At 38.3% G+C, this 11,685-nt stretch overlaps 2 protein-coding genes and 1 long non-coding RNA gene across 5 annotated transcripts in view; 1 reads left to right on the forward strand and 2 right to left on the reverse strand.

The window, feature by feature from the left end:
• The window catches only part of LOC103140903 (uncharacterized), a 2,575-nt gene extending 1,833 nt beyond the window's left edge, over positions 1–742 (reverse strand). Inside the window, exon 1 of the long non-coding RNA XR_476546.1 lies at positions 661–742. This is a non-coding gene — a long non-coding RNA (uncharacterized LOC103140903). The remainder of the gene's footprint in view (positions 1–660) is intronic.
• A 3,730-nt stretch (positions 743–4,472) lies between these two features.
• Positions 4,473–8,309, reverse strand: mrpl12 (mitochondrial ribosomal protein L12). Of its 2 annotated transcripts, none has more exons than XM_016673493.1 (6): positions 8,217–8,309; positions 8,034–8,129; positions 6,346–6,559; positions 6,155–6,229; positions 5,880–6,017; positions 4,473–5,093 (listed from the first exon to the last, which is right to left on the reverse strand). In XM_016673493.1, the coding sequence occupies exons 1-6, from the start codon at positions 8,225–8,227 to the stop codon at positions 4,977–4,979; spliced, it is 651 nt and encodes a 216-aa protein (XP_016528979.1). In that variant the 5' UTR covers positions 8,228–8,309; the 3' UTR covers positions 4,473–4,976. The 2 variants fall into 2 exon arrangements, with proteins under 2 accessions (XP_016528979.1, XP_007556320.1); XM_007556258.2 differs by having other exon boundaries at positions 6,346–6,544; positions 8,217–8,306.
• Positions 8,310–9,064: 755 nt separating this feature from the next.
• On the forward strand, positions 9,065–11,685 carry LOC103140905 (UPF0585 protein C16orf13 homolog B). 2 transcript variants are annotated; one of them, XM_007556260.2, is made up of 7 exons: positions 9,068–9,246; positions 9,324–9,526; positions 9,616–9,778; positions 9,873–9,932; positions 10,216–10,283; positions 10,728–10,806; positions 11,277–11,685. In XM_007556260.2, exons 2-7 carry the CDS (start codon positions 9,327–9,329, stop codon positions 11,322–11,324), a joined length of 618 nt encoding a protein of 205 aa, XP_007556322.1. In that variant the 5' UTR covers positions 9,068–9,246; positions 9,324–9,326; the 3' UTR covers positions 11,325–11,685. The 2 variants fall into 2 exon arrangements, with proteins under 2 accessions (XP_016528981.1, XP_007556322.1); XM_016673495.1 differs by lacking the exon at positions 9,873–9,932 and having other exon boundaries at positions 9,065–9,246.

The raw sequence follows: 11,685 nt of genomic DNA on the forward strand, positions 1-11,685 counted from the left end.
TGCTATCAGCCAGCTTCCCTCCTCCTTTATCAGAAATGAAAAATTATAAATGCACACTTCGTGTTGGGAGCCTGTTTGTTGACTCACTTTTATTTGTCAGGCTTACGAGACAAAAGCTGAAAAAAAAAAAGATCGATTCTCTTCGCGTTTAAAATAACACAAAACAGCGTAAAAAGACCTCCACACAGGACTTCGTTTATTTATGTATGCATTTTTATTTTGATTTCTGCCGATTAAACTGAAAGTTACAACATTGACATGATTATACGAGTAGTTTTTACCGAGAAATCGATCAGAAGCGCCGTGAAAATGGTCAGATCCGCCGGTGAACAGATAAATTACACACAGTGCTGCAGCATTTTTTATTTAATTATAGGTCTTTAAAAAAAAAAATCTGTATCACTGATGAAATGCAAGAAAACAAAGAGATTTGCAGAAAAGCGCAGCCTAAAAAAGATGAGTTACACTCGAGTGTCGGCAAATAAAGTTCATTCAAACAAACTAGCTTAACGTTTCTGCTATTAAGTCTACATTGTCCGTGGTGTTTCAGAAATCTTTAGACAAAATTATCAGAACTAGGTTATTAGAAGTGACCACTTTTCCATCTTACAATAGATCTTAACCCCATTCAACAGCACATATAGAAGGAAACAATTTTACCTTTTATTGTTCAAGACTCCACAGTCCATCAAGCACTTAAGTGTAGCTGACACCGGAAAGAAATCTCACAATGCAAGTCCTTACGAGGAAAAGGCTGATAATTATTGGCAATTATGCATGAGGTAGAGCGTGCTTCGATTTTTATCACCTTCTTCGTTTCTTCGAGTCCCCGACTACAACATTCTGAGGTCTAAAAGATTTAAAAGGTCACCATCGCCACAGCGAATGTATTGCCTCTAAATTCATTTTAAATTGGACTATTAGGACTGGAATTGCACGTATTTGCGACTATTCTTATCTACTCCTGTCGCGTCAAAAACCTTTTGTCGTAAAATTCAAACTCGCTGGGCCATTTTGAGGGTCACAATTTAAACCTCCTGTACAACGAAGTTAAAGAAAATTGTCAAATGCAGACTTTGAACACATTCAAGATGATCTTGACAGAGTCATTTTTAGAGACTGCGGATGATTTCCTGATTACTTTTTTTCTGTTTATCCTCACTGAGTCTCATGAGTTTGGAAAAATTTGGAAAAAGTGTATAGAATGTGAATGTTTTGTAAAAAAAAAAAAAATGCAGCACATATTGTAAAGTATGAGCATTTGTTAGTTTGCTTTTTGTACTTTTGAGTCCACTGGAGAGAGACACGTAACCTCGTGTTCTCATCAAGATCTTCTTCACTTTCACCTCCTGCTGAGTTTGTAAGAGTGTCTGGAAATGAAGCCCAGAGAGTCAGTCACACCTGTCCCGAGAGCTGCAGCAGGTTTACTGGTGAACATTTGAAGAGGCATGTCCGTTTAGCTGCTGTAATTAAACGAGATAATAAAGGAACGATGCATCTTCAGAAGGCAGTGTTCAGTCTGGTGTGATGCTGATGCTGACAGGATGTTGTCCGTGCCACATACGAATGGAAAAAAAAACAAAAAACTAAACGTCTTTCTGACGTTAAACAGATTTGTGGGCATTTTGAAAAATCCACGTTGTTGAATTCAGGCACTTGTGCAAGAATGAACCCTTTGGCCTTTTTGTGCCAAGAAAAGGAGTGCAGCTGGTTTGTGGGAGGGCGAGTATGTAACTCAAATAAAAATAGCTTTGTTGGTGTTGTAGTTTCACCAATATAGACTGCTAGCATCCTGGGATTCAAGTTTGAAGACTTTGCTTCTAAAATGTTATAAATCTTGGACGCTGCACTGAGGAAAGCGTCATGAAGCGTCAAAACTTGGTTTAATGCAATCCAAGTTTTGCTAAAGTATGAATGGGAATCGGACAGAAGAGGGAGAGTTTACTCAGGGGACAAGAACAGTAACCTGTCAGCAAGCTTCTCAAATATCCACGATCAACAGACTAACCTTGTAAGAGCCACTCACTGTGTTCAGACATGATTCTGTGCTCCATGCATCTTGTTGGCTTGCTTAATAAAATTAAGCTTGCCTTTTTGCTGAAGCTAATGCCATCTGACAACAAAGGCCTTAAATAAATCTTCCCTTGAGAAGAAGCTTTAGCAAATATTATGAGCAATGTTAAGGAGGAGGCCTGCTTCTGACTACACAGCTTAATATCAGCGTAGAGAGGTTTTATCCTCTACAACTGTTTGGATTTGGGGCCAACTTTGGTCTGACATTCGTGAACAGTGAGGAGTCAGACAAGAACGGGAAGATACGAGTTCATCTTTTCATTAATATACCCAACACTTGCATGAAAATTGGAAATACGAACGTTTTCATCAAATTCTTTATTTCTTCTTTCTTTCTCTTCACCTCTCTGCACTCCCGCCACTCGTGTCACTCTCGCAACGCCACAAAACCAGTGTGAAAGCATCCATCATCACTGACTCGGTGGGGTGTTAGTGCATCCTCCAGCAAAGCAATTTTCTGACTCCCACTGGGACGGATATCCACAGACTTTTCTCAGTCGGAGTAAACTTTATTGCAGTAAAGCCTCTCTCGAGGTTTTGGCAGTGGTTGAGATGCTTAATTACAAATATTTCATGAAACAGTGGGCTTTTTTAAGGTAAAGGAATTAAACTTTTTAAAAAAAAATTTATCTTTGTTATATAGCAGCTGGGATAGCCAAAAAAAAAAAAAAAACCGATGAGTGTTTTTGACATAACTTACTTTATTTTCCATATATTAAAAAAACGTGTGATGGTAAAAAGGCTAGTCTTTGAATGAAGATGTTTTCTGTTGAAACAGGAGACAGGTGAAGACAAATGATGTCTGGACAAGGGAGAGGAAAAGCTTGGATGACAAAACTTGGTGACAGGAGCAGGTGGGAAGAAGAGTTTGGCCACGGAGAGGGAGAGTCGTGCCCAGAGGAGGAAATGGTTCAGGAAGTGGCAAAGAAGCAGATGACAAAGAATGAGTGGTGATGGTATTTTGAGTGCCGCAAACTTTAGTAAATGCTAAATTAAGTGCCACTGCCATCATAAATCATGTGATAAACAATGGTTTGTAATTAAGAGAAGGCAGTGAGGCTGCAGACCTTGCCTCATTTTCTGCATCATTGACCAAACCAGCAGTTAACTAAAGCATTTTTCACAGGGTGCTTCTGTTTTCACTTGCCATGTCAGGCCACCAGTAATAATGGTAATCCAAATGCTGGATTGTTAACACAAAGGCCTTGCAACGCTTCCAAAGATTTCTATGAGCAGTTTTTTCTTAAACATAATGAACATTTTTTTAGTAAAGCTTTATTTTGTGTGCGAGTTCAGAAAATTTTGCAAATCAGCCATCACCAGATGGATGATCTGTGTCTTTCATTCAACATTTGGTGCTTTATTGTTCAGTTTTGAATATTTTTTGCTTCTTCTACATATGTAAAATTCATCTTGCTTTACCAAAAAAGTCCTCAGTCTCATTCTTAAAGGCTTTTTGTAATCCTCGACTTAGAGCTTTATGGTCCACTGTCTGATCCACAGACAATATGGTTGCCTAATAAGTATTTAATCTCTTTAGCCTGCTTAAAATCAATTCCTAACAGCAGGACAGCTAACATTAAGATTATAAAGGGACTTGTAAATAATGAATCAGTCAGATATCAAAGATGTTTGTCCAGGTGAAGCTGTCACACATTTCAGCTCCGTTCAGTCTTTTTAGAGACTTCCTACGCCACCTGGTGGCAAACAGTGAGCGGTGACGATTTTAAAGATTCTGGCTGTTTTAGAGGTCCGTACGCCCACTTTACGTCAAATAATTTTTTTTTTTTTTTTTACAATGTCCAAGTTGAACGGAATCTTTCTTTGATTATTACGTTTACGGACTTTTGTACTAAACTGGGATAAAAACCTTTTGCAAATAGTTGAAACATTTTCCAATAGGTTTATTTTTAAAAACCATTTACTTTTTGTTTTGAAAATTGCATTTCTTTTTATTAATGCCTCTCCATAAGTGCAACATATTTCAGCTCAAAGCATTCACAAACACAGCCTATGTTATTTACAGTGCATTTAGACATAATTTAAAGATTGTGGATTACCTCCAGTCATGCACTCATGTGCGTGGTCATCTCAATACATATCAAGAAGTTTTTGTATGTGAGCACAAGAATTTAAAAAGTGAAAACTCATTCCACAGAATGTATATTTTTTTTAACTGTGGCATAAAGCTCCTGAAAAAGCAACAAAATTCAGTTTCTCATGAAAAAAAAAAGAGAAAAAGCATCTTGTTTTCAGCAGGATAAAATATTAAAGTTCCTTCACGGGTAAAACTGTGGTTTTCACTTACAGTGCTTCTTTAAGCACCGACTGAACCCATCTAGAAAATACGAGTGTTTCAAAACGTTCAGTTTGACACAAAAACAGGACCAAGAAGCGAGTGAAATAAGAATACTTCAACTTTAATGACATTATTTAGAACTTTTTAATGGACTCGGCGTTGACATCCACTGCGCTAGTTACATTTGGTGTTCCTCCACGTTTGTATCCATTCTCCTGCAGCTCAAACCTTCATCTGTGAACAGTTGAACATCAACACAGAGTAATGCACCGATTCCTTTTGGCATCCAGGACAGCATTTCTGAAGCTTCCAAGCTACGCAACATGTGAGCGCATAAGCAGGGAGCGCAGCAGTCATTTGCGGAGGCTGATTTCTCTGGAAAGTTCACTCCAAAGTTGTACCACCCCACCTGACAATACTAAAGGATGAGAGCGTTGGAAAATGTGTTTTCTTTCCATTTCTCTTGAGATCCTCTTTTTTTTTTCTTTTTTCTTTTTGAGTTAAAAAAAACAACAAAAAAAACAAAAGAAAACATATATACATGAAGGATGAAGTGCACGAACAACAGAACTCCAGAGTAAACGGGGCGAGTGGTTCCACGGCTTTACTCCAGCACCACAGTGCCACCTGCTGCTTCCAGAGCCGCTTTGAGTTTTTCTGCTTCGTCCTTGGACACATTCGCCCGGATTTCCTGGGGAAGGGACTCCACCAGCTTCTTAGCCTGATTGAAAGAGAGAGAGAGAAAAGATTGGACTGAGGCAATCTGCAACACTGATCTGGTAAGAGTAAAAATATTGCATGTTTCGTAGCTCTTCATGCAGTTCTCAAGATTTAGAATATAAAGAAGCTGCAAATTATAAGAACTAAAGAGCGTCAGATTAAGATAGTACATCAAAAATCTGTAGTTGTAATTAAACCGAGAGGTGAACATGTTTATGTAGATATTAGACAAACATCTACTTCATTTTTCTGCGACTTTTATTGTCTTTAGCATTAAACCACTCTTGGTTCAGTCGGAGTGATTACACGGCTGTTTTAGATCGGAAAACAACCAGGAGTCTGCAACTCACTTGCATAATAAGGATTAATTTACACATGTACTGTTCATGTCTGATGTTTGCCACTGACAGATTAAATAATACAACCAACATGTTACGTATGCATTCCTTTTCCTACAAAATAAATATTTGTAGCAGTCCCAACATCGCCTAAAAAGAAATCTGGCAATAGTTTTACTGCTCAACAACCAATATTGTCACACATCTCATCAAACAAAAGATCCTAATTCTAAGCCACATTTTGTTCATGCAAACCTGCAAAATGCAACTACAAGTTGTTCTGCCTTGTGATCATCTACAAGAAGTTTGCTCTATTTTTTTTACAGCTGACCAAACACCAGAAAATCTTTTACACAGAAATATACAAGTGAAAACCTTCAAACAATAAAATAAACTTTACTTTTTTTAAGAGCGAGTAACAGAGCAAGCAGACATTAATTTACCCTTACCTGCACCAGATTCAAGCCTTGTATGCAGTTCTTCACTTCCTTTATAAGCTTTACTTTTTCAGCTGCTTTCAACTCTGTCAGTTTTACTGTGAATTGAGTCTTTTCTATCTTTACCGGCGCCTCCTCCTCTTCTGCGGCCTGGTTTCACAAGAAGGAAAACGAACAAGCAATGTCAGCCAAAAACTACAACCGAGATGTTAAGATTTTAAGTCACCGGATCGTGTCGTTTTTTTTTTATTTATTTTTTTTATGGCGACCAGAGTCAGAGTTTGTACCTGAGCTGCAGGGACAGCAGATGCACCCATTGCCCCCATCGGCATCATTCCAACATCTTGAATATTCAGAGTTTTCTGAAAGTGAGAATTAGAAAAGATTATCCCCCAAAAACATGAGTTGGACCAAAGACTCCGGTTATTCAGGTTCAGCATTAAAAAAAAAAAAAAAAAAAGGGACCTTTTCCACAAACCTTGAGGAGCTCGTTGAGGTCCGACACCTCTAGCAAGGTGAGGCTGGCGATGTCGCTGACCAGCTGTTGGATTTTTGGAGAGTACTCTTTGGGCGCTCCGTCTAGAGCGGGCGTGGCTAAGGCTTCTGAAAAGGCGGTCGAACTGGTTTTCAGAAGCCGGACAGAACACAGAGCCGGTGCCTGCTGCTGAAGGTGGTGCCTGAAAAACACATGACTGTATCTGGTCATTATCTGGAGACACGACACAGATCGCTGTTCACGTCGACGAAAAACAACAGGGATTCTGCGGGAGTTTAGCTTTGAGAATATCTGCTCTGAAAGCGATTCTCACTCATTGGACGAGTTGGAAATGAGATTCTAAAGATGCTGAAATGTTGCAAGAAATAAAAAAAAAAAAATAATCAAATAGATAAAAATATATTAGTATGTTTCTTCTGTATTCAACGTATCATTTGAGTTACACATTTCTTTCAGTATTATTGTTATTAGAAGCTGAACTGTTTGAGAATCACAAATTTTCAGATTGATCAGAAGGCAGCAAGTCGTCTTTCAGCTGATACAAAAAAACAACAAAGACAACCTCTGGCTTTCTGCACATTTCAAATCTGATTTGAAGGCTTCTTTTTTCAGTTTTAACAATTTTCTCATTCCACTCAAATGTTAAACATGTGCAACCAAGTCAACAAGTTAAGTTCACAATGTTTTAAAGCCAGCATAAAAGTGTGATCACAATTTGTAATGAGTGGTCCAAATCTAAAAACAAAAAATACCAAAATCTCTGCATAAGTCTCAATTTTTGGTTATCTTTTGATTTAAACATAACATTTTACTTTAGTCAAACTACTTTCATTGCTTTTTTAGTTTTTAATTTTTGACATTCATTAATTTTATCACACATTACTGGATATATATTATTAATTTGACATTATTCTTGATATACTATTTTTCTTACATTTCATTTTAACAATAATTTTGAATATATATATTAAATATTACTTAAGCATCTTATCAAACCTACTTTTGACACCTTAGTTTAAGTAACACTTACTTTTTAAATTACCATATTTTATAAAGGACAAAAGGTAATTGTCTTACACATTCCTGGATACTTTTAAATATTACCCAATACATGGTAAAAGCAGAACTACAGGTATCTGTAGCTTCATACTAACAACTCGATGCCATTTTAAAAACAGTAGAAAGCTACCGTACATTGTTGCCAGATCTGCGCTCTCCAGGTGACTCTGCGTGTTTTTTTTTACTTTTAAATCTGAAATATCTGGCAACCAAATTAGCAATAAACAAACTCCAAAGAATGTCACTGTAACTGTCAGTAAAAGCAACCTAATGAAGACAGAAAACGGCCCACCTGAAGGGGTGGATTTTAAGGTCTGGCTGTGTTTTACAACATCAGTCAAATAGTAACATGATGCTGCAGTTGCAGCCAGAGAGAAGACATTAACCACCGGCTAACTCACCTGCCACCGACTAACTCACCTGAAACACCATCGCGTAGAATGAAACTGGGTTTAAACTGCAGCCTAATACAGCATGCAGTATTTCCACGACGTTAGCAGAGATAAACACGAGATAATATGCAATAACAGCGGCATCAGAGACTGGCTGTCTGCCCTTGAAGAAACCCCCAAGAAGACGCAGAGATGAGCGACTGTTCCGGGGTTACGTACCGGTGAACGTTCGCGGCGGCCCGCAACGCGGTCCGGAGGCAGCGTCTGGTGCAGTACATGCTGGCGTTAACCGGAGCTGTGGAGCCCAAAGTCCCACTGAAACAGAACAAATCGAGATGAGCACAGACGGGTCCAATTCCAGAGCCTCAACAGCACATGGCGTCCTCCCCGTGCCTGACCTACCCACAATGCATTAGATGAACTCGAACTGTTAGCAAACCTACGGGAGCTGATAAGGGACAATGCGCGCTAAAGTAATTATGGTTCTCCAAACAAAATGACCTGGACTGGTATTTAGAAGAGATGTCAGAAAGACAATATTGAGAATTCATAAGTGCAAACTGGTGCAAGGGACCTGTAGCAAATGCTCTGTACAATTCATTTCAGTCCAATGAAAAAGACAAAAAAGAAACATTATGTCAGGTTGTCAAAATAAAGAGAAGTTATAAGAATTTGCATTCCAGACTAGAATTAATGTATGCCCCAGTTATTATTAGTGAAAGACAACTCTTAACAAATAGGGTTTAACCTTTAAAGGAGTTCAGCGTCCCTACATTTTTGCTGTATTTTGGAAGTTTGTTCCAGATTAGAGGAGCATAAAAACTGAGTACTGCTTCTCCACGCTTGGATCTGGTTCTGTGGATGCAGAGATGACCTGAGTGGCTCATAAACTAACAGAAGTATTTTTAAAATCTGTTCTCTGAGCTACAGAGAGTCGGTGTAAGTACTTTATTGTTGGCATGATAGCTAGTTTTAGTGGGAAAGCTAGTTGCAGCATTCTGGTTTAGCTGGAGTTGTCTGACTTCTTAGGCAGACTTGTGGACACTGTTGCAGTAATCAATTTCACTAAAGACAAACACATAAGTGAATATTTTTAGATCTTGCAGGGACATTGGTCCTTAAATCCTGGAAATATTATTCAGGTGATAGAAGGCTGACTTTGTAATTGTCTTTATGTGTCTCTGTAGGTTCAGTAAGGGTTGTTCAGTTAGTTGTATCACATTACTCAAACACACCTTTGCAGTATTTATATTATTTTTGTCCTCAATTTACACTTGTGTCCTAGCCTTACTACCATGGGGTGGAGTGCAGAGTGAATCCTCTTAACCAGGTAATCTGTCAACCCATCTGCTGTTACAGTCACCCAGCCCACGTCCACTCTACACCAATATGTTACTTCTTAGATAAACTCTGCAACCCAGCAAAAGAGAGGGTAAGATGTAACCTTTGGTATAAGAGATTAGTACATTTGATTTAAAGATTTGACCCACTGTTCTATCTCTCTTCCAGATCATGCTGCTCTCTCCGCAGGCAGAGAGGAACTGGGAGGGTATCTGCGAGGTGCTCGAAGACGTGCTGGACGATCAGTCTCACAAGCAATTATTTGCTTTAGAGATCGGCTCCGGAACAGGACAGCATGTCATACGGTTTGCACAGAAGCTACCTTTCATTACCTGGCAGCCATCGGACATCAAAGAGGAGTGCCGAGACAGGTTTGTCTCTCACAAACCTTTTTTTTTGTTTGTTTGTTTTCCCCCCCAGCAAGTCATTAAAAAGTGAAGGAATGCGTATTCATTTTCAGCATAAAGGCATATATAGCTGCAACCCATGTGAAAACTGTGCTGCAGCCAGTCCTGCTGGATGCGAGTGAACCTTGGGACAAATGGGCAGGTGTTTCCCGTAACACCTGTGATGTTATTGTCGCCGTTAACCTCCTGCAGTACAGCTCCTTCAAAACAGCACAGGTAGGCATCTGAAAAACCAGCTGGAAATCTGCCACTCTTGAGAAGCTCACACATTTATAACCGGCGTCCCTTGTGCATCTAATATTTTTCCAAGGGTGTAATCAGTGGAGCAGGACAGATCCTCAAACCAAATGGCCTTTTGATAACATATGGGGTATGTTGAAAACAGCTTGCTATGTTACACACTTCACATTATCATCAAGTTGAACATACGGTTAAAGCCAAATCATGATATTCACTCATCATGGCTATGAATGTTGCAGTCATTTGGATATTTTAATGAGCCATTTTAAGCCCTTCTCCCATTTCTTTTGTTCAATTATTTATAAGCTGCTTATTATCCACTGATATGACATTTAAGGTTATGGTCACAATGTACAAAAACATGATCCCACAACGGGCTTTAAACACTGACACCTTGCTGAATATTTTTTCAGGTCTATGCCGTTAATGGCGTCATTACACCAAGCTGTAATGAAGTTCTGGATGAAGAACTGCGGAAACTGTGAGTAAAAACTGTTTCCGTTGTTTGTGTGTTCATGATGGAGCTGCTCAAAATTTTCAGAAACATTGTTGGAAATATGTTGGGATGTTAGATGACTTCTTTGCTATTTTATTGTTGACTGTTTTAAGATCTTGTTGGAAGTGTGAGGAATTTAGTTTTTACTTAAAGCAGAAATATCAAACTAATTTTTACTTTGGGTCATATCTTGAATGTTCTCAAAGGGACGGTGTTCCAAAATGTATTTATAAAAACCCTTTAACAAGCTGCTGAAGTATTAATAAATGGGCTGCTTCTACATTCGATACGTAAAATTAACTGATATTGAACGTCTTTACACACCGACATCATTTGGCAGAAGACGGATAAAGACAGATTTGATTGGTAAAAAATTATATTTAAACTCACAACTGTTTAAATAACAGCTGGAGTCATTCTGTTGGTCAGGAATCCAGAGTGGGGTCTTCCAGACCTTGATGTCCTGAGACAGCAGGCCTATGGAAACGGGCTGCGTTTGGAGAGAATGGTGAGAAATAATGTGCTAAAAACTCTCAATGTAAATACAGTACAAACACCAAGATATATCTGGTAACACTTTATTTAACGGGGTGTGCATAACGCTGACATGACTCTGTCATAAACATGACGTAACATCTATCATGAACATGAATAAGTCCTCATGAATGTCTATGACTGTTGTCATGAAGTGTCATTCGGTAAATAATGACACTTTTAAAGCAAAGTTGGTTTAAAAGTTGCATTAAAAGTGCCAACTTTGCATGATAAATAACGACACTTTAATGCGGCTTTTAGAGCAACTTTGCGTCAATATTTACCGAATGAAACTTCATGACAACAGTCAGACATTCATAAATACTCCTTCATGTTCATGACAGATGTTATGTCACGTTTATGAAAGTGTCATCTCAGTCTTATGCACACCCTGTCAAATAAAGTGTTGCCATATATTTTATGCATGTAAAATTTTACTTTCAGGTTGAGATGGAAGACTACTACAAATGCCTCATCTTTAGGAAACTCTGAGGGTTATCCCTGTTAGACATTATTTAACAAATCCACAGGACAGAGGAGCACGAAAAAGAATCACAACCATATTCTTTAGCAAATTTTGGATGGAATATTATTGTGGAAGTGGTTAATTTACTTACATATGTTAGAAGTTTGAGAACATTTTATACAGTTTAGTTTGGTTGGATGTACATAATCTACCAGCATGTCATTTCCTCTCATCAGGTCTGTACTTCTGTTTCGTTTACCACACCTTTATTATTTTTAATGTTTTTTCTTTCCTTTGTTCATTCTAAATATTGTGAAATAACTGAAAAATATAGTTTTTTGTATTGTCACATGCATTTGTAAAACATTAAACGCACTGTTCATGTCT

Source organism: Poecilia formosa, unplaced genomic scaffold (assembly GCF_000485575.1).
Source record: "Poecilia formosa unplaced genomic scaffold, Poecilia_formosa-5.1.2 Scaffold78, whole genome shotgun sequence".
Taxonomy (NCBI): Eukaryota; Metazoa; Chordata; class Actinopteri; order Cyprinodontiformes; family Poeciliidae; genus Poecilia; species Poecilia formosa.